The sequence below is a fragment of the Oryza sativa genome, chromosome 1, assembly GCF_034140825.1.
Source record: "Oryza sativa Japonica Group chromosome 1, ASM3414082v1".
In the NCBI taxonomy this organism is placed as follows: domain Eukaryota; kingdom Viridiplantae; phylum Streptophyta; class Magnoliopsida; order Poales; family Poaceae; genus Oryza; species Oryza sativa.
Genome location: NC_089035.1, coordinates 29,185,889 through 29,204,875, shown reverse-complemented (window position 1 = coordinate 29,204,875; position 18,987 = coordinate 29,185,889). Strand labels below are relative to the sequence as shown.

At 42.7% G+C, this 18,987-nt stretch overlaps 2 protein-coding genes across 3 annotated transcripts; both read right to left on the bottom strand.

Moving 5' to 3' along the window:
- Positions 1-9,197: 9,197 nt before the first annotated feature.
- Positions 9,198-11,664, bottom strand: LOC4325649 (lipid phosphate phosphatase 2). 2 transcript variants are annotated; one of them, XM_015765958.3, is made up of 8 exons: positions 11,532-11,664; positions 11,025-11,334; positions 10,847-10,934; positions 10,649-10,758; positions 10,449-10,542; positions 10,068-10,256; positions 9,887-9,946; positions 9,198-9,590 (listed from the first exon to the last, which is right to left on the bottom strand). In XM_015765958.3, the coding sequence occupies exons 2-8, from the start codon at positions 11,256-11,258 to the stop codon at positions 9,397-9,399; spliced, it is 969 nt and encodes a 322-aa protein (XP_015621444.1). In that variant the 5' UTR covers positions 11,259-11,334; positions 11,532-11,664; the 3' UTR covers positions 9,198-9,396. The 2 variants fall into 2 exon arrangements, with proteins under 2 accessions (XP_015621444.1, XP_015621454.1); XM_015765968.3 differs by having other exon boundaries at positions 11,537-11,664.
- Positions 11,665-16,577: 4,913 nt separating this feature from the next.
- Positions 16,578-17,528, bottom strand: LOC107275900 (uncharacterized). The gene has a single exon (XM_015783488.3). It carries the CDS (start codon positions 17,526-17,528, stop codon positions 16,578-16,580), a length of 951 nt encoding a protein of 316 aa, XP_015638974.1.
- Between the last annotated feature and the right edge of the window lie 1,459 nt (positions 17,529-18,987).

The following is an 18,987-nucleotide window of genomic DNA, read 5'->3' as shown; positions in this document are numbered from 1 at the left end:
TAGAATGGTAGTATAATATATCTGAATTCTTTAATCTAATAAAATTAACGGTTCAGATTGTTTTCTACTACTAGTAGAGAGCATCGGAGTGAGACTCACAAAGTAATGGTGAAACATATTAAAAAATTATATTACAAAATCTCTTATATTTGTGGATAAAGTTTATTAACACTAAAATCATTTACATTTATGTTTAAGGACGGGAAATAGTAAGTGGGAGCGAGGAGAGACCAGTGATGAGTGATGTCCCAATGGCCAATGGACAATATTGACGAGCGAGGTAACACGAACAACCGACACGACACCCACTCGAGCAAACTGTAGGCCTAGAGTATACTGTATATTTGTTCATGAGTAAATTGTTGATACTACTAATAGTGCATTGTTTGAAAGAAAATTTAGAATCTTTTTTACTTATATTCCCTCCATCCCAAAATATAAATAATTTTAAAATTCCAAAAAAATCATAAGAATTAAACGAATATATATAATTAATGAAGGATAATTAAAATGGATTACCAACCACAGCAACGGTTCAATCGTTCGTGGTCAAGTGTCAAATCATCTTAAGAAGGCATAAGCATGCATATACGCTGCATAGCGTTAAAGTGTCCTTAAATCACGACGTGCATGTACACTCCATTTCTACACACTAGCACAGGACATTATACCACTAGATCCTGTTTATACGGGTCTAACTTTTAAGTACCTATCATATCGAATGTTTGAACACTAATTATATATATTAAACATAGACTTAATAAAACCCATCCATAATCTTGGACTAATTCGTGAGACGAATCTATTGAGCCTAATTAATCCATGATTAGCCTATATGATGCTACAGTAAACATTCTCTAATTATAGATTAATTAGGCTTAAAAAATTTGTCTCGCAAATTAGCTTTCATTTATGCAATTAGTTTTGTAAGTAATATATATTTAATACTCTAAATTAGTGTCTAAATATAGAGACTAAAGTTAAGTCCCTAGACCTAAACACCAAGCAATGCCGATATCAACTTACTTACACCAACACCATTCAATTAATCAATATTGCTGTGCACACCATTGATTTACTGTAGTTAGCCATATTATACTCCTACTACTACACTTCTTACATCATGAAGTACCATCAGTTAGTTATGGGTATGCAGTACTGTACGTATCACAGCAGCGAGGCTGCTAAACTGCTCAGCCCCAGTAAGCATTCATGTTAGATAGATGTACGCAGGTGATAAGAGCTTTTGTTGCACTCCATGCCCTGAAACCCTGAACCAAAGCTGTCTTTTGAGATCGGCGTTCTGCCTCAATCCCCAAGCCTAGCCCCCACCCATACCTTCCTGGAAGTTTCCCACTTGGTCACACAGGAAATGTGCAAACCATGCGGTAGACGAGCTAGCTTCTGGTTAAAGTCATTTGGCTCAACAGCCACACAGATGCACAGTATTGGGCAGAGAGACAGAGAGAGAGAGAGAGAGAGAGAGAGAGAGCGCAAAGGACACAAGCACAGGAACAAAAACACCAGAGAGGCAGCCTGTCTGACTTGGGGGACCGATCGATCCATCGACAGGATCACCGGCACGCGGCTGCGTGTGGAAAGTGGAGACGCGAGCAATGCAAGAAGCAGCTGCTCCTTTCCGGTGGCCAGCGACCCAGCGCCGCAGCTAATCGTTTTCTTTTTTTCTATCTTTCCCTGCGGCTCTCGCTGACGCCGTAGCTGCTGCCTCGCTGCGTGCTGGCCAATGCAGGGCCCGTAGTGGCCACATGCAGCAGGTCCAGCCCCTGCCGTGTTGTTTCTGCCCATCTGATTCTCATTTTTTAACTCTCTCTCCCGCGTTAGTATGGTCGATCGCCGAATCATGGAAAACAATCAAACATGCACCGGCAAGACAATCTTTTTGCCTTGCTTGAGAAACATATTAACTAGTGCTAAACGCAGATAGGGGTTTTTGCACAATCTCTAGCATGCATGTGGATGGTTGCTGACCGGCTGTTATGGCAAGTCAACCCAATGTTTTATGCTCGGATCTCGAAGCTTGCATAGTTGCATTGCCTACTGTGGTTAGGTCGTTTTCCTGGGTCTTCCAAACGTTGGCGTTTTGCATGCGTGCCCTTGAGCTTTTGGAAGATTCATAAACAGTATCGTCGTTTCATTTCTCGTAGGTCGCAGCATACAGCAACAGCAAAGTCTCTACAATGTCACCTGCGAAAGGGACGGTGGGTGACAGCCAAACTCTTCCCGTGGTGTATGACTTGATCACGTGAAGACAAAAAACTAAGACCCGGCCGCTAGCTAGGGTTGATGCTTCAGCAATTCAGCATGAATGTGCGAGTAGTACTAATAGTCTGCATTTCTGCTGCATTTCGTGCTTACGTACGTATACATACGCATGTTTATTGCGTAGATAAATGCAGGTCCTAGTGGTGTACCGTGGGCTACAATCTGGCCACATCGATCGATGGCCAAGTGGCTGTGTATACTCTAGTAGACCTGGGTAGATTCTTCCAGCTGATTCACAAAAAATAAATTGTTCAGTCAGGGTAATACTGGTCAAAGTCCACAAGTCTACGGTTTTTTTTCCTGAAATGACAGTGGGGATTTTATTTTTACCGTCTTGTTCGTTGTTTGCTATAGTAGCTAAATTATAATGTGTGGTGGTGTACTGGTGTGTTGGCCAAATTGCAGCAGCTTACAACATGCATAAAAGAATTGTAGAACGCGGCATCTACCCCTGAATTTCAGCTAAAATATATGCGTACTTGCTGCAGGTACAAATGTACACCCGCATATGGAGTACTTGTCTGGTGAGTTGTACATAAATACAAGGAGCAAATTAAAAAAAACATGGGATTATGCTAAAGTCTTAGGGCTAAATTACAAGATCACCTTGTAGCTACCAAGCCTACTACCACATACACTATCTTGTCACCAAAGTAGTATTGTGAAATGGACAAATTGGCATGCTCTTTCTCCCCCCTTACCGAATCAAGAAGCAAGATATATTTAACTACCAACTAATTGATCAATCAGTATGCCCTGCTTGCTGCTGCTCCGGTTAGGCGATTAGTTAGTTAATTAATCCTCTGTGTGGCTCTTGGGGGATCAAAAGAGGATGGCGCCACATCCACATGTGCTCAACCTTCACTTTAATCGCAAATTGGGGGCCGGATAAGCACGTCTTTGGTATACGTAATCCATGGACGCCTGCGACGCCATTGGCGGCCATTGGACACCGGTCAAACTTCACAGGCGATATTTCGATGTCGATCTCGCCATGCCATCCGGCCTGCTGCTGCTGATGCTGCCTAATTAATCAACGTGCAGGTAGCTATAAGCTATTGTAGCGCATCAAAAGCGAACTTGCCCAAGTGGTTACATTGTTTAGGTTAGCTCACCATCACTGGATAGTTTCTTATCTTTCTTTTTATGTGTCTAGCTGCACTCCCAGTTCAGTACGTCCGGTCTGAAAGCTACACATCTCTCTCTCTCTCTCTCTCTCTCTCTCTCTCTCTCTGACTTGGTAGATAGCAAAGAGATCAAACCGGATTAACTAGCTATTTGTAGTTAACTTTTCCCCTTAATTTAGTCGTCGTTGAGTTGTAAGGCACTATACAACTTGCACTGCGTTTTCTGTACTGTACACATGCATGTTGGAGTATAGAGTACATATATTACATTATTACAGGCTTGCACGTATGACGGCACGACAACAACGAAGCGTAAATCACCAGTCGTTTTCTCACTTGATGTGCATACAAGTTTTGAGATTCACATATCGCCGGAAAATTTTTGAGTAACCAAATGATGCTCGCATCAAAAGCAGTCAGAATGGTGTGGTATTATACTACAATATGGTATGAGAAAACGGAAAGCTACGTAGATATGCACACATAGGTACTAGTACTTTTCTTCAGTTAAACAACTACTCCAGTACTTACACTTTACTTTGAGTGCTTGGTGTTCAGAGCTGACGGCCGAACCTGCTGGCCCATCCATTCACATCTTCAAGGATCAACCGTCATCTTCAGTTAATCAAACAATATAATGTGTTCGACGTCCTAATTTGACAATGAATTAGCAGTAGTACTATAGTACATATACAACGTACTTAAGTGAAGTACAACACATGGTGATGGTGAGGGTTTTCCAAAAGAAAAGGGACATAAAGTAGAGATAAGGATTGTATGAATTGCCAAAGGATCTACTCCCTCCGTTTCACAATGTAAGTCATTCTATTATTTCCCATATTCATATTGATCAATATGAATGTGGAAAATGCTAAAATGACTTACATTGTGAAATGGAGGAAGTAGCTAGTTTTGGCGTACAAAAGAGAAAAGTGACAAAAATAATCGCAAAGAATAAATGAAAACTGACAAAAATCTTTAAAGTCAGCTAGCTACCTTTATATGCTGCTGCAGATGGAAAATGTGCTCCAAAAACGACGATCATCTGCTAGTCTCTGTTTAGCACCAACAATTAAACCGCTTAAGTTTTAGTACTGATTAGCCCTATATTACCAGATTGTCAATAAGCTAGTAGTTGTTTGTATGGTTGTATCATAACCAAAACAAATTGGCATAACAATTTTTTTAGATCAGAATAATTAAAAGTTGTCTACTAGATCTGAACAATGTACCTGGTCAGTCTTTCCACTCAATCAAACTGTCAAAGTAGTTTCACCAAATAGTTGGGCTCGTACAGGTTGATACTAGTATTAATTAGGTCAAGTAAACCTTGCATATCTACCCGTGAAGTTAATAGTACATCTACAATGCACCACGCTGATTAAACCACAAACCGACAAGCCCGTGAGTACTATGCTATCCAGCGTTTTCATCCGTCCCGGTGGTTAGCATTTGACCGTCAAAAGCTATAAACTTCAGAAAACCATACGCATGCGTAGACATCAATCTACTGTTTGCAGCAAATGCATCTACAAAGACTCAAGAAGTCACGAGTAATTAATCTAATCGATGGCTTAATTCGAGGACTTCACGCCACGATTGGGTCAGCCGTGCACAGTACAGATCGGCACAACACAACTTGTCTTAGGACTTAGGCTTAATTACTTTGGACGCCGGATTAGCGTCCGAGTCAATCCCGTTTGTCATCATGTAGCCCATCCGGCTGATCGATCGATTGAATAATCACTCTCTCTGAAAGTCATGTGCATGTTGCTGCCAACTTCGCCTTCCGTGGTGGGCTCTGTGATTTGACAAAGCTTGCATCAGACAGCTGGAGGACGAGATCAAAGAGTTCAAGCCACACAGATTGAGACTAGATTGTGGACTGTCCCCTCTGCATTCCTTTTTTTTCTTCACCTAATTTTGCTTCTTTAATTTGGTCAGTGATCTTTTCTCTCTTCTCGTAAGTTTTTGGCAGTTGTGCAGCAGAGATGACCAAAGAACCCAATACAAACATACTTTAGTTCAGTGAGACTACCATCTAATCAGCTGTTATATGCACGACAGAATCCATACCAGAATCAACAATTTTCTTCATACCAGAATTAAACAATGTTCTCCCAGGTTTTTCGGCAAGGAGACGACCTAAGAAACCTGAGAATTGACACATACTACTCCTCAACATCCCTGAATTATTCGCAATATAGCATGGGGACAGGTATTTGGTTGTTGATATATTAATTCAGGTCCATATATCAACTGTAATCTGGTCAGACCACAGATGGACGCATCACTGAATTTTTTGATGGGGGCGGGTGCCACAGAAATTGATGAATTGTGCATCCAGTGGTCACAGACAATTCAAAAGTATGCTGAAGAAAAATCTCTCAATGTCAGAAAAAGCCATAAATCGTCCACCATTTAAATCTGATTAATTTGAAGCCCCGCGCTGGACCATCTATCTGTTGCGGCGGCTTCAATGGTTCCAGCATATAAAAAAAAAACAGCATGCTTGGGTGAGAAGTTTGAGCAAATTTGACCTGGTGTTCTGGAGAGCTAAGACAAATGTGATGTTCACAAGAAAGTTACATTTATGAAATAATCTACCACCTTTTGTTGCCTAACGTGGTTGATTATGTGGAGAGGAAAAAAGGAGTAGGTTTCAGCTGTGGTGTAGTCAAAGTAATGGCAACATAATGGCGACCCATATCTTGTTGGAAAGACATTATCATTCGTGTCACAACAAAATTCTTCTCTCGGAGTCATCTAAACAGCTCATATCTGGCTCATCTCCACTAAAAGTTTTCTGATCATCTCTCGGTCTTAGATTAATCGAGAGCCACCCGTTGCCCGTTGGTATGTCAGGTTCAGCTCGCAGGTTTTTGTCTGTTCCAAGTTAACTAGGGGCAGGTTAGGCTCAATTTGGCCATGTTGCTCCGATGCCTGAATATGTTCATTGATTCAAACTTTACCACCTTATTCAAAGTATACAGCCTGTCCAAGGAGGCAGACAGAGCAACATGGTTTTTTCTTGGAACAAGGTGAGCAAACTCAGAGCAACGTGCCACTGTGGTAGATTCAGATGGACGAAATGCAAGTGTCGGCGACCTCCATTACCTTGCAAATTCAGGGGGAAATGTTCCGATGATCATCACCTGATTCACATGGCAGGCGAACATATAGTACAGCAGAGAATCATATTATTCATATTCAAGGGTGAGGTCATCAGGGCACTTTTGGCTGACACCAATGATAAAAGATAATGAAGCATCATTTCAGTGTTCAGGCCATGTTGATCTCATGTTTCTTTGTGTCACATGAGTACTACTACTGCAGACGACGCATCTGCATCAGCACATATATGCTCCAAAACAAAATGCGTGTCATGATTACAGGGACCAGACAGATAATTTAGATATATGATGCCGATCCTCTACTCACATTTACACGTACTGGTATCACATGTTTTATGCTCTGTGACACGGAATTTGCACGACGCATAGCGACAGAGAGAATGTGTTCATGTTGGAACAATGAAAAATCTCTTGCAAAAGCTAGAAGCCTGATATGCTTGCAGCTTGACATAGCCTATCCACCCAAAACTCACTTTGTTCAGGAGTCGCAATTTGATCGGCAAACTCAGAATGCTCAACAGATCGCAGTTCAGTGCAGGCTTCGACGACTGAGGCTGCCCGTTCCTGGCTCAGTCCATCGGCGGCCGGTGATGGGATTCGCTGCATCAGGCGGCCGGATGTTTTAGGCAGCAGGTTTGCATAAATGGGCCGTGCCGGTCGCACTCAATCCCGTTCAGCCCGAATTAAAATGGGCCGCACGCAAGCCACTGTCCCGTTTCGGCCCAATAAACGTGGCACGCATGTAAGCCACAATTATGCGGCGGCCTAACGAAAAAGAGAACACACGCTATCCAGAGTTAACGGATAATGCTGGGCGTCGGACGTCCGACGGGAGGGCAGAAAAATCGGACATGTGCCTGCTATTACATTCAAAGAATCTTTCCCCCACATGCTCACATCTCTTATTTATTCAAAAGATTTTTTCTCGTAAATTATTTATCTAATCTACTATTTGATTGCACCACTAAATTCGTTACAATTAAATCTTTACAACAATACCACACATGATTATATTTCGAAAAAAAATATTTTAGTTTTTTTATTGATTTTTTTAATGTTGCATATGGTCTCTTTTGATGTTTCAAACCAGTAGTTTTACAATGTTTCAGCTAGTGTACCCATGATGTTTCACTATGTACGGATTAAATGTTGCAGTGAATTTTGATATTATGGAACGTGCCGCATTGCAACAAATCACCCACATATTTTGGAAACCATCTATTAAGGGATTTCGTTTCATTTTTTGTTTCACAAAAAATGTTTCACCTAATGTACTCACAATGTTTCACTATGTATAGATCTAATGTTGTAGTTAATTGGAATATTCTTTTGCAACAAATCACCCACATATTTTGGAAACCCTCTATTAAGGGAATTCGTTTTATTTTTTTCCAAAAAAAATGTTTCACCTAGTGTACTCATAATGTTTCACTATGTATGGATCAAATGTTGCAGTGAACTGAAACATTCTTTTGTGTTTTTATAAAAGATGAAACAACGCCCAATTTAAATGATTGAAACATTTTCGATCTACTTAGTAAAACAATTCCGATATACTTGGTGGAACATCGTGCAACATTTAAAAATAATTCAATAATAAGCTAAAAAAAATTTCGTCGGAATATATCCATATGTGGTCTTGTTTTAAAATTTTAATTGCAACGAATTTAATGGTGCAATCGGATCATGAATTAGATATATAATTTAGGAGAAAAAATAGTTTAAAGTTTGCTTAAAAACTTTAACCACCCTAACGTACGATCCGTAGACGCCCCTAGAGTTAACGGGCCGCATGTTAAGCCGCAACCCCGTTCCAGGCTATTCAGAGTTGAGACGTGTTCAGATCTTCATGAAAGTGAAACATTTCCAGTTTTTTATGATCATTGTAACTCAAAGCTGCTTGTTTTATGGATCCTCATGAAACATGTCCTATGATCACTGTAACTCCAAGCAATAGCCCTTCTTATGGATCCTTATGTTAAGAACACAAGCTGATGTTTGTTTCACATCATCACATTAGCACACTTATGTGTTATGCTCAATTTTAAAACAAGCATTTTTTTTGAAAGGAACTAGCACAAGAATGTGCTTATTCATTGAATATAGCAAGAAAAAAAATACAACCCCTAAGGGTAAAGAAAAAGCAAAAAATAAGGAAAGCTGTACACTATACAAACTGCGGGATGATCTCTCCAAGACACTTGGCGCCTGCCAAGGCCCACATGCCAGCCTCTTCTTTTATCTTTGAAAGGAGATACGAGGTTGTGGCTTCCTTATAATCAAATATCCTCCTATTTCGCACCTTCCAAACTTCCCATACGATGAGTAGAATCAGGGTGCAGAGTCCCTTCTTAGGGACGCCAGACACAGAGGCCAGTATTTTCCACCAATCTTTGACCGGTTGCACCACCCCCAGCGTCGGAGTTCTAGCTGGTGAAACCCTACCCATGTCGCAACGAGGTTTCAAATCCTTCTCGTATACCTGCACTCGGCGACGAGGTGCAAAGCCGTATCATCTTCTCTTATATGCAGAGAGGGCACCTGCCATTATTTTTCCAACCCCCTGGTCACAAGCCGGCCAGAGGTCCAAACCCTATTCTGTATGATAAGCCAAGCGACAATGTGACCATCTACTGTCAGGCATACTTCCGGATACCCAAATGTAGGTGCATTATTTTAATCTGGTATAGATTTACATGAGAAATAGCTAACATCATCATGTTGAAATGTACAAGTAACAATTCTACACGGTATATGTACCAAAGTGAACCTGAAAGGTCTCCGTATAATTCTCAGTCTATCAAAAAGTACGTCAGGTATGTCTGCTACAACAGTAGCAGGTTTTTATCTCGTTATTGATATCTACGACCAGCTTCCATGAAATCTAATGCTTGGCCTTGGCCCGTGTTTCCCATTTCCAATCCATTAGGGCTTCTAAAGGACCCGTTCGGCAGAGAGTTAGGGCGATCCACGGACGTGGGTTGCGCGTTGTTCTCCAGCTGATCAGGGTTGAGAATGTGCCGGGCGTATGCGTGAGGCCATAATCCTGTCATCGAAAATTTGAACAATGTAAAGCCGTCAGAAACATTAGGAGAGACAGATATCTGAAGCTCGAGAATATACAAAATTACAGTACAACTTCAGATATTTCGTACAGAACATGGTATTATCAATCACGCGATGCCCAGGAAATTGGCCATAAAAATTTCAGGTCAGCGTATTACAGTACGAAAGATATGTCAAAATACAGTATCAAATTGTACTACTCAAAATGACCCTTTGGGGGTGATTTTCATCTCTGCAATAATCATGAAGAAAAGTAGTCTGAACTATGAAGCATACCGTTTTCATCAGATGGCATTGGAAAAAATTGGAGGTAGCAAAATGAAGAAACCACCAACCCTGCAAAGTTTTAACAGTAAAGTTAGAACCTTCCAAGAATTACATGCAGCACACTTGTCAGTACCTCCTTTACTTGTTGCGAGGTATAATCTGCAAAGGTAACACTATAAAATTAACCTACCCAAAATTCCACCGGTGAACACATCTTGCCAATGATGCCAATAGTCATCTACCCGAGAAACAGCAACCAAGGCTGCAAGGAGCAGAGGGAGAATAATAATGCAGAGTTTTGCAACATGGCCTCTTCTGTCAAAAACTTTTATTTTACCAGCCAGATACCATGACAGGAAACCAAGGCCAGCAAAAGACCCTGAAGAAACAAAAATAAATTCGTCAGCGATCCACAGTACTCCACAAGAGCAGGCAGCACGTAAAAGCTCTTGCAGTCTAGAGTATGACCAATCCTATGTGTTTGATAATGCTAACTGAAATTCCACTGAGATTTCGTAGTAACAAGGTAGAGAAATACATACGAAATTATCAACTGACAGAATTCACTTACAAGAAGTATGGCCACTCGGAAAACTCTTGTGACCTTCTTTGATAACGCTCGCCTTACCATGACAAAGCACTCCTGTAGTGAAATTATCATAAGCCTGCAATCCAAGAAAATCCATAAGTTCCACATACATGACAGATGCAACAAAGGCCGGCTCCGATAAAATCATGCTTAGAGAATCCAATTGAGAGCTAGAAATTTACAGGTACTCCGTCAGGAAAACAGCGCCAAAAGAAATCTGGACGCGGTCGACCAACCCCATCTTTAATGGCATCAGTTATTACCGCCGTGATAAGAACTGAAAATAGGAGACCTGCAAGGGCATTGCTAGGTTTCAGATAAGAAATTACAAAATGTGTAGACTAGCAAAACAAAACAGAATAGAAAGAACATGAGCTCACCTAGTATGGCATGATGGAAATCATACACATTCCTCTTCTTGAAGTATATTCCAGTGATGATAATCATTGGTCCAATGATACCAATTATCTACGAAAGCATGAATTTTCAAGAAACTTTAATTACCTGTACAGGCCAAAGGAAATCTGTTGGATAGAACTAGAAGGGTAAGATGTTTACCGGGACCGCCCAAAATGGGACTGTGTTGTCTTTCATGGGGTATCTGAGGTCTGTCATCATATCCGATCCAACAAATCGATGGAATGGTTCTATTATGTTCAGTATTCCATCTACTACGACTAGAAGAATCAGCACAATCCAGTCATACATGTGTAGGCGAGCAATTTTGGATCCATGAGATGTTATGTACGGAGTTGGAACTCCCAGATGGATGGATGCCGATGGTGCCGGCATATCGTACGTACTGACTTGAATTCCCAGATTAGGTTAAGCAATCCAATTCGCAAGATAAATCAGATGGATGTTTTGCCTGTCCATCAAAAGAAGTACAGAAATCATACTCAGAACCTTGAATTCGTGCTATTTAACAATAGTTGTACTTGTCCCTAGAACTCTAAGAACTAGCCATGCATCCAGGATAGCCGAACCTCAGCATCATCAGTAATTAGCATCAACACAGCAATACGGTTTTCTTCTGAAACGGACATGAGAGATGGGACACCGAACCTTACACGAAGCGTTCACGACGGAAAGAACGGCCGCCTTGGCTTGCCGCCCGGACAAATCTCTCGTCGTCTCCCTTCTGGCTTCTCTTCCACTTCTCCTTTTCCCCGGACACCATGCGATACGATTCACAATTGAGATATCCTTCCGTGCGGGGGATGAAAAAGTAGCAGAGGCCAGAGGCGATTCGCTCTTGGCTGCTATAATTTAGTTGGGACGTTTGAAGACGAGTGGGAGAGGGCACCGGCCGGCGGCGCGGCTGACTCTTGGAATTCAAGGATGTCCAACTGTCCAAGCATAGGAATTAGTAGGAAGGATCGGCAGTCGTAGAGGGCGGTTGGAAATTGACCGGACGGTCGTTAGCTTCCTCCTCGAGGCGGGGGAATTTGGTGAATTTGTTATCTGGGGAAGGGGGAAAGCGCGTGCTTCCAGATGGATTTGGCTGAGTTTGGTTGGGTTGTTGGCCGGGCCACAAGCCCACGAGGGAGAACAATTGCCAAGCCCCCCATCCCAGGTATGGTTTTGAGTTTGGTGCATATCCTGTAACAGGGGCACCAAAAAAAATTGCAGCCAACTATTTCAAAATATAATCGGTTTCAGTATTGATTGTGAAAATTTTGACATTGATATTGATATATATATACAAGGTGTCCTACAGATCATGCAATTTGAAAACGGGCATAATGGGTGCGTTTTTGTACTTTGAAAATCTGTTCGAATATCTGTAGTATTAGACATTTTAGGGGGGGAGGGGGGGGATTCATTATTACTAGAGTTTAGAAAAAACGAGAACAATTATCAAAGTTAAACTCAATAAGTTTTCATAGAAAATAAACAAGTTTGCAGCTAAAATTTGCATGGATATCAAGTATTTGATGCAAAAATGATATTGCTTTGTTTTCTTTTTTTAACTAGCAAAATGCCTGTGAGTTGCAACGGAGAGAACTACTAAAGACAATGCCCGCAAGTTACAACGGAAAAAGCTAATATAGATTTGTCATGATTTTTAACCTGTCTAAGTGATTGTTGATTCTGATGCAACCTTTTCACCTTCTCACTTTCTTTCGCAGTCAGATACATAAATCTTTTTTTCCCCCTTGGAAGGCCTGGTCAGATACATTCTATTATTAGTTCACAGGAACAAATTCAACTTAATTAGAAAGTATAATAAGATTTTGAATCGAAAAGTCTAACCATAATAGGCTCCTTGAAATGCTATGAAACCCCCTTGTCTATGTACTCCGAGATTTTTGATGTACAGCACAATGACATGATAGGTGGGGAATCTGTGATTGAAACAAGACGGAATATCAGAATATGAAAAATTTAGCAATACATACCTAGTTTTTCTTAAGGACTTACCTGGATGTTAACAAATCATAGGAGCTTATCGTGTGGTTTGACTTGTGGAGGCTTAATGTGCTGAACCTTCTCAAGGCAGGCTAACAAGTCCGCACCTTTTCGTAGGATCATGAGCAGAATAGTTCGGAGCAGCACAGTTCCTCCTGTCTCTGAATAGATTGAAATAGGAGGTTGATTATAGCATACTTGAGGAATCACTCCTCAGCTTGAAGAGGGATGTCTCAATCCATCATCGGCTTTTCTCCCCCACACAGAACTGTCGTCCCTGACCCTGACCACATATTTCTTTGATTCGCCCACACTGAAATGAAGAACATTAGATGAATGCGAAGGGGAAGCAATGGCAATTAAACATGCATACCATTTCGAACCGCTATATGATTATAAGTGAAGGTCGTCCCGTGCTATCATTCCCGGGCTCCCGGCTGCCATCTCCACGCTCGACCAATCAATCACAAATATGTGAATGTGAGATCGGTAGTAGGTTCCCCTTCCATAAGAGAAATCAGGCGGAGGATGGGTAGTAGTATAGTAGGATGAGGCTACTCACTTTCTGATTAATTTTAGACGGAATCGGCTGGGTCAGAGAAACTCGCCGCAGGTGACGCGGGTTGCATCCTCCCCGGGCAGTTGCGGTGAGGGAATGGAATTGAACCGTCATAGCGGGATGGAGCCCGTTGCCGGCAGCTTCCAGCGGCGAGCGCGGAAACCCGATTCTCCCAGGCGGCAGCGGCAGCGGCGTGGCTCGTGACGGGCGGTGGCGCGTGGATTAACCTGTCTCCCGCTATGTCAGGCGATGCAGCCATGCAGCCATGCAGGCGATCGAATCGCCAGCCATGGAGCAAATCGTAATAGAACAGGATTGGTGCGAGTGGGACCACACACGATCTATGCGGACTCGTTCACTTCTGTTTGACGGACGGCGCGATGCGATGCGAGACGAGACGAAGTCGGTCGCATGAAACTGAAATAAAATCGGATGAAAAACCAGCACGACGATGGATGAAGTGCGCGATGAGTATAGAATCATATTCAATTTTTATAAAAGAGCTAAAGATTTTACCACAATACAAAGTTTAGAAACTACATGTGAGTCAACTCTTTTCAGATTATGTACCGGATTAATGAAATGGAATATTTGCTTCCCACTTCCAAAAAATACATTTTCTAAAAATTAATTCTATCAGGCCACTTGTTCAATCTATTTGTTTGTTTGTAAAATATTTAATTTATCCGTGTAATCAAGTAGATAATTTGCCGCAACAATCTGCTCAATAATCTGTTTCAAACTAAAAGCAATAAGGTTCTAGTAGAAGAACACATAACAAAAAGGGAAAAGTACGAATTACCCCCCCCCAACTATCGCAGTCGACCGAATTACCCCCTGAACCACAAAACCAGACATTCTTCACCCCCAACTATGCAAACTAGACAAATTACCCCCTCGACCCAATCCGCGGTGGTTTTGGTCTACGTGGCGTACGCGTGGCAGTCTAGTCAGCATTCTATTCTATTTATATAAAAAAATATGGGACCCACATGCCATACTCTTACACTCTTTCTCTCTCACTCACTCTCTGTCTCACTCTTCCTCTTTCTCTCTCACGGGTCGGTGGTGGCGGGGGATGAGGAGTGGAGGATGGCGACGGAGGAGTGGAGGACGACGACGAAGGGGGACGACGACATGCGTTGACGGCCATGGAGGTGAATGCGACCGACGGCGTTCTACTTCTGTGGCAGCGTCGGCTGCTGATGTTGCTCCGTGCGCGCAGGTGTGGTCGCCGTGGTACACGACATCGCCGCCCTACCCCTGCCGCCAACGCCCCCATGTGTGCCCATTTCCACCTCCAGTTGCCTCAAGATGCCTTGCATCTGCACCAGCTCCGCCACCAGCACGCATCTCTCGGCACCGTCCACACCCGCCCACAACCTACCCCCGCCTCCGTCCGTCCGTCCCGCGCCGCCACGGCCTCCTCGTCCCCCGCCGTCCCCGCCTTCGTCCGTCCATCCCGCGTTGCCGCCGCCTCCTCGTCATGGCCTCTGTCCATCCGTCCCGTGCCACTGCGGCCTCCTCGTCCCCCGTCGGCGCCGCCGCCACCTCCTCCTCGTCCCCCGCCGCCGCCGACCCATGACCGTGAGAGAGAGAGAGAGAGAGAGAGGAAGAGTGAGACAGAGAGCGAGAGAGAGAAGAGAGAGAGAGGAAGAATGAGAGAGTATGACATGTGGGTCCCACATTTTTTTATAAATATAATGCTGACTGGGCTGCCACGCGTATGCCACGTAGACCAAAACCACCGCAAATTGGGTCGAGGGGGGTAATTCGTCCGGTTTGCATAGTTGGGGGGTGAAGAATGTCCGGTTTTGTGGTTCAGGGAGGTAAGTCGGTCGACCGCGATAGTTCGGGGGAGTAATTCGTACTTTTTCCAAAAACAAATGTTACAGTATGAAGCAAAGGCTCTAGTACAATGTAGTGATGTACTACCCTATATATAGGAACAATTTTATATAAACTTATATCCATCAAAATACTTCATAACATACTAAGATAGTGGCAATTGTCGGTCATAGATTTATCAGAGTCAATCCCATTGACAAAACATCTAAAAATTAATATGAGATTAAGGTTATCACACAACTACACAAAATAGGCAGAGTTTTTAGTATCAACACAATAAAATCCAAATGCAAAGGACTAGCAATTTATTAAGACTCCAATCATCCAATAGTCACTAAATTATCTAAGATTTCTCCAAACCATTGCACACTAATATTAATAAAGAATAGTTCAGACTCAATGATGTTCCATTTAAATCTATGGAAACTTAACTTGACACCTAAAACTTTGAATTTTATGAAAAATAAATTTCCGGTGGCATGAAAAAAAATAAGGATTTTGTTCTTTCAAATTGTGTTCATCTAATGCCTGTAAAACCATGTACGATTATTATCCCTAAGAGTGAGGGATTGGAGGGGATCTATTTCACATCTATTGTACTGTGGATTTATTCTCCCTTAATACCCTCCAAACTGAATAAGGCCAAAGAGATATATTGGAGGAGATTTATTTCATAACAATTCTGGTGTGGAATCATTCCTCCTCAATCCCCTCCAAACCGAACAAGGTCTCGTATAGTTAGGAATCATGAAGGGTAATTTGTAACATAAAAAAAAATACACCAATTGGAAGATGGTCCATAGAGTGAACCGTATAGAAGATTGAACTCAAAAAGGTTAATACCTAGCTAAAATCGTGGGTGATATACAGACCTCATTGGGAAGCAAGTACTTCAAGATATTACATTCCAGGCAAAGTTTTATGGGTACAGTATAATGGAACCTGCATGTACGGATGAAATAAATAGGCAACATCACAATTAAACAGAAGTGTTAGAAAAAAGTGTACGGAACACATATTGGTAACAAATGTGAATGGTTGTATGAAAAGTGCACGTCCTACAAAAGAACATAACCAGTCCTTTTTCCTGCAAAAACTAATTATCAAATTGATAAATGGATGAATTCTTAACAATCAGAGCTAAAAGAAAGGAAAATTTATCTCTTTCCTAGCCATCTATTCATCTGTTACATTCACCCCTTAAAAGTACCGGATAATCAAGCAAACAGAAACAAAATAACATAATATCCAACATATCTAGACACACGGATGCACACGCATGCATGGATCAATCAGATATTGAACGGCCCCTGTGGGTCGAGCTGCCGGCACATCTCAATGTAAGCATAGTACAACACGCGGGTCTTGGCGCCAGTGCAGTGATTCTTGGTATTCTTGCAGAAGAACTTGAGGCCTTCTAGTGTGCAACAGCCCAGCATCTGGCCAAGGAAGAGGAACAACCAGTTGATCTCACGCTTCTCGTTTGGGATCTGTGGCCACATGCAGGCCTTCTTGCCGCACGAGCCGCAGTCTGGCAGCCGCGGGCACATCCAGTGCTCCGGGGCACGGTCATCCATGATGTGGATGTTGGCTGCAACATAGTCGCGCACCTCCCGGAACTTTGCGTCCAGATCGTACGCGATGGGCACCTCCGCACTGCAACGATTGCAGGTGGCTTTGCCCTCCACAGACGTGATGCCCTTCAGCAACATGCTCTCTAGGGTGCAATGCAACACTGGCAGATCAGCCGATGTCACCCATGGGAATGATGTCGCCATGACTAGCACTCCATTGTCCCCATTCGCCTCCTCACCGCGGCCTCGTGGGGACTGGCCTTCATCGGGGTTGTTGAGGCGGCGACGATTCGAAGGTGGAGCAAGCAGCGAGGAACGAGGACTATTACGGTAGTGGCGAGTCGAACCCGGAGCAGAGAGCGAGGAAAGAGAAGATTGTGGCACCTGCGGTGACGAGGGAGGGAGCGCGGGGACGAGGTCAAAGTGAGGCTGCATCGAGAAGACCACCGGCCGTGTTGGCGAGGGAAGCAGCATGGGGACGACCACAGGAGTTGGTGAGGAAAGCAACGTGGGGGCCGCAACTAGGAATGATGAGGGAGGCGGCGTAGGGGCCACCACCAGGGACGGTGAGGGAGGCGGCGTGGGGGCGCTAGAGTAGATGGATCCGAGGGTGAGGGTGAGGGGATCTTCGCCGCCGCCGCCGCCACCATGGCGTCCCTTCCCATCCATTCCCCTCCTATAGTAGCTACTAACCTATTTTATTTGCTGCATTTAAAGCCTAAAGAGCTAGGGTTTTAAGGACAGGTTAGAGCCGAGGCAGGCAGATCGGAAGGTTGGCCGCGTCCACATGAACACAAATCTAAGATATCAAACCACAGAAATAGCAGGTGTTTGCTTGCGTCCACACGGGGTCACACCTCGTCTCCCGAAGAAGATTCTAACAAACCGTGACAAAATAGTATAGACGGCATTTTGACCATATCTCTCGTATGCATTTAAATTAATCTCTATTACCGAAACGGTACATGTTCAATTGGTCTCACGAATACGAAGGAAAACAATCCAATTCGAGTGAAGTCTTGCCACATATTTCGCTGAAGATGGTATGAATGGAACTGGTGAGACCTTGTAACAACTAACGAACACAAAACATATTTGGCACAAAGGTTTTATTTGGTTTGCTACCATCCAATGGATTACTTTCAATTCATATAAACCAACATATTTGGCAATGCCTTTCTTTTTTCCACAAACCAAATGGACTACTTTAAATGTTGCTGAATTTTCGGTGTAATTCATTTAGGTCATGAACTGAACAAGTCCTAATAACCGCATTTAAATGTTGTCAAATTTTTGGCATGGTTCATTTGAAATGTCAATTTCCCTTTGTTGAAACAGCCAATTCAACAACAAGTTATGATGCGTTATAAATACATTCCACATAACCGAACTCAACGGGACGGACGCGTTCAAACTTACAAGGGGCGGGAGGACTACAATGTAAACAAAAGTTTTCTGAGGGATCTTGTTAGCAGTTTACCTTAATTCAATGTTTTGTGTTCTATTGGATAGCTTTAGCAGTTTATTTTGCCGATTCACAAAATAAACTACCCATTTCGAGCAGTTTAGAGCGGCTCAATTAAATGAATGGTCTTTACACAGTGAAGTTTTACGAGCATATATAATGTGGAATGCAATCATGAAATAAATAGGCCACATCAAAACTACAAAACAAAAGTGTACGGAACATATATTGGTAATAAATGTAACACACGATAAGTGTATAAAAAGTGCATGTCCCATAAAAGAACATAACCGGTCCTTCAATTTTCCAACAAAATGTAATTCATCAAGACCAATAAAATATTTTTAACTATTGATACTAAAATGAAGGAAGGATAATCTCATATTGTGTCATCCGTTAAGTTCACCCGTCAAAATTAAATTATGCATAGATGCATTGATTGATTAGACATTGAATAGCCCCTGTGGGTCGAGCTGCCGACACATCTCAATGTAAGCATAGTACAACACGTGGTTCTTAGTGCCAGTGACACAGTGAGGTGATTCCTGGTATTCATACATAAGAACTTGAGCTAGTACAGAGAGCGGGGAAGGAGGTTGTGGCACCTGTGATAATGAGGAAGAGAGAGCGGGGATGATGATGAAGTGAGGCTGCGTGGAGGAG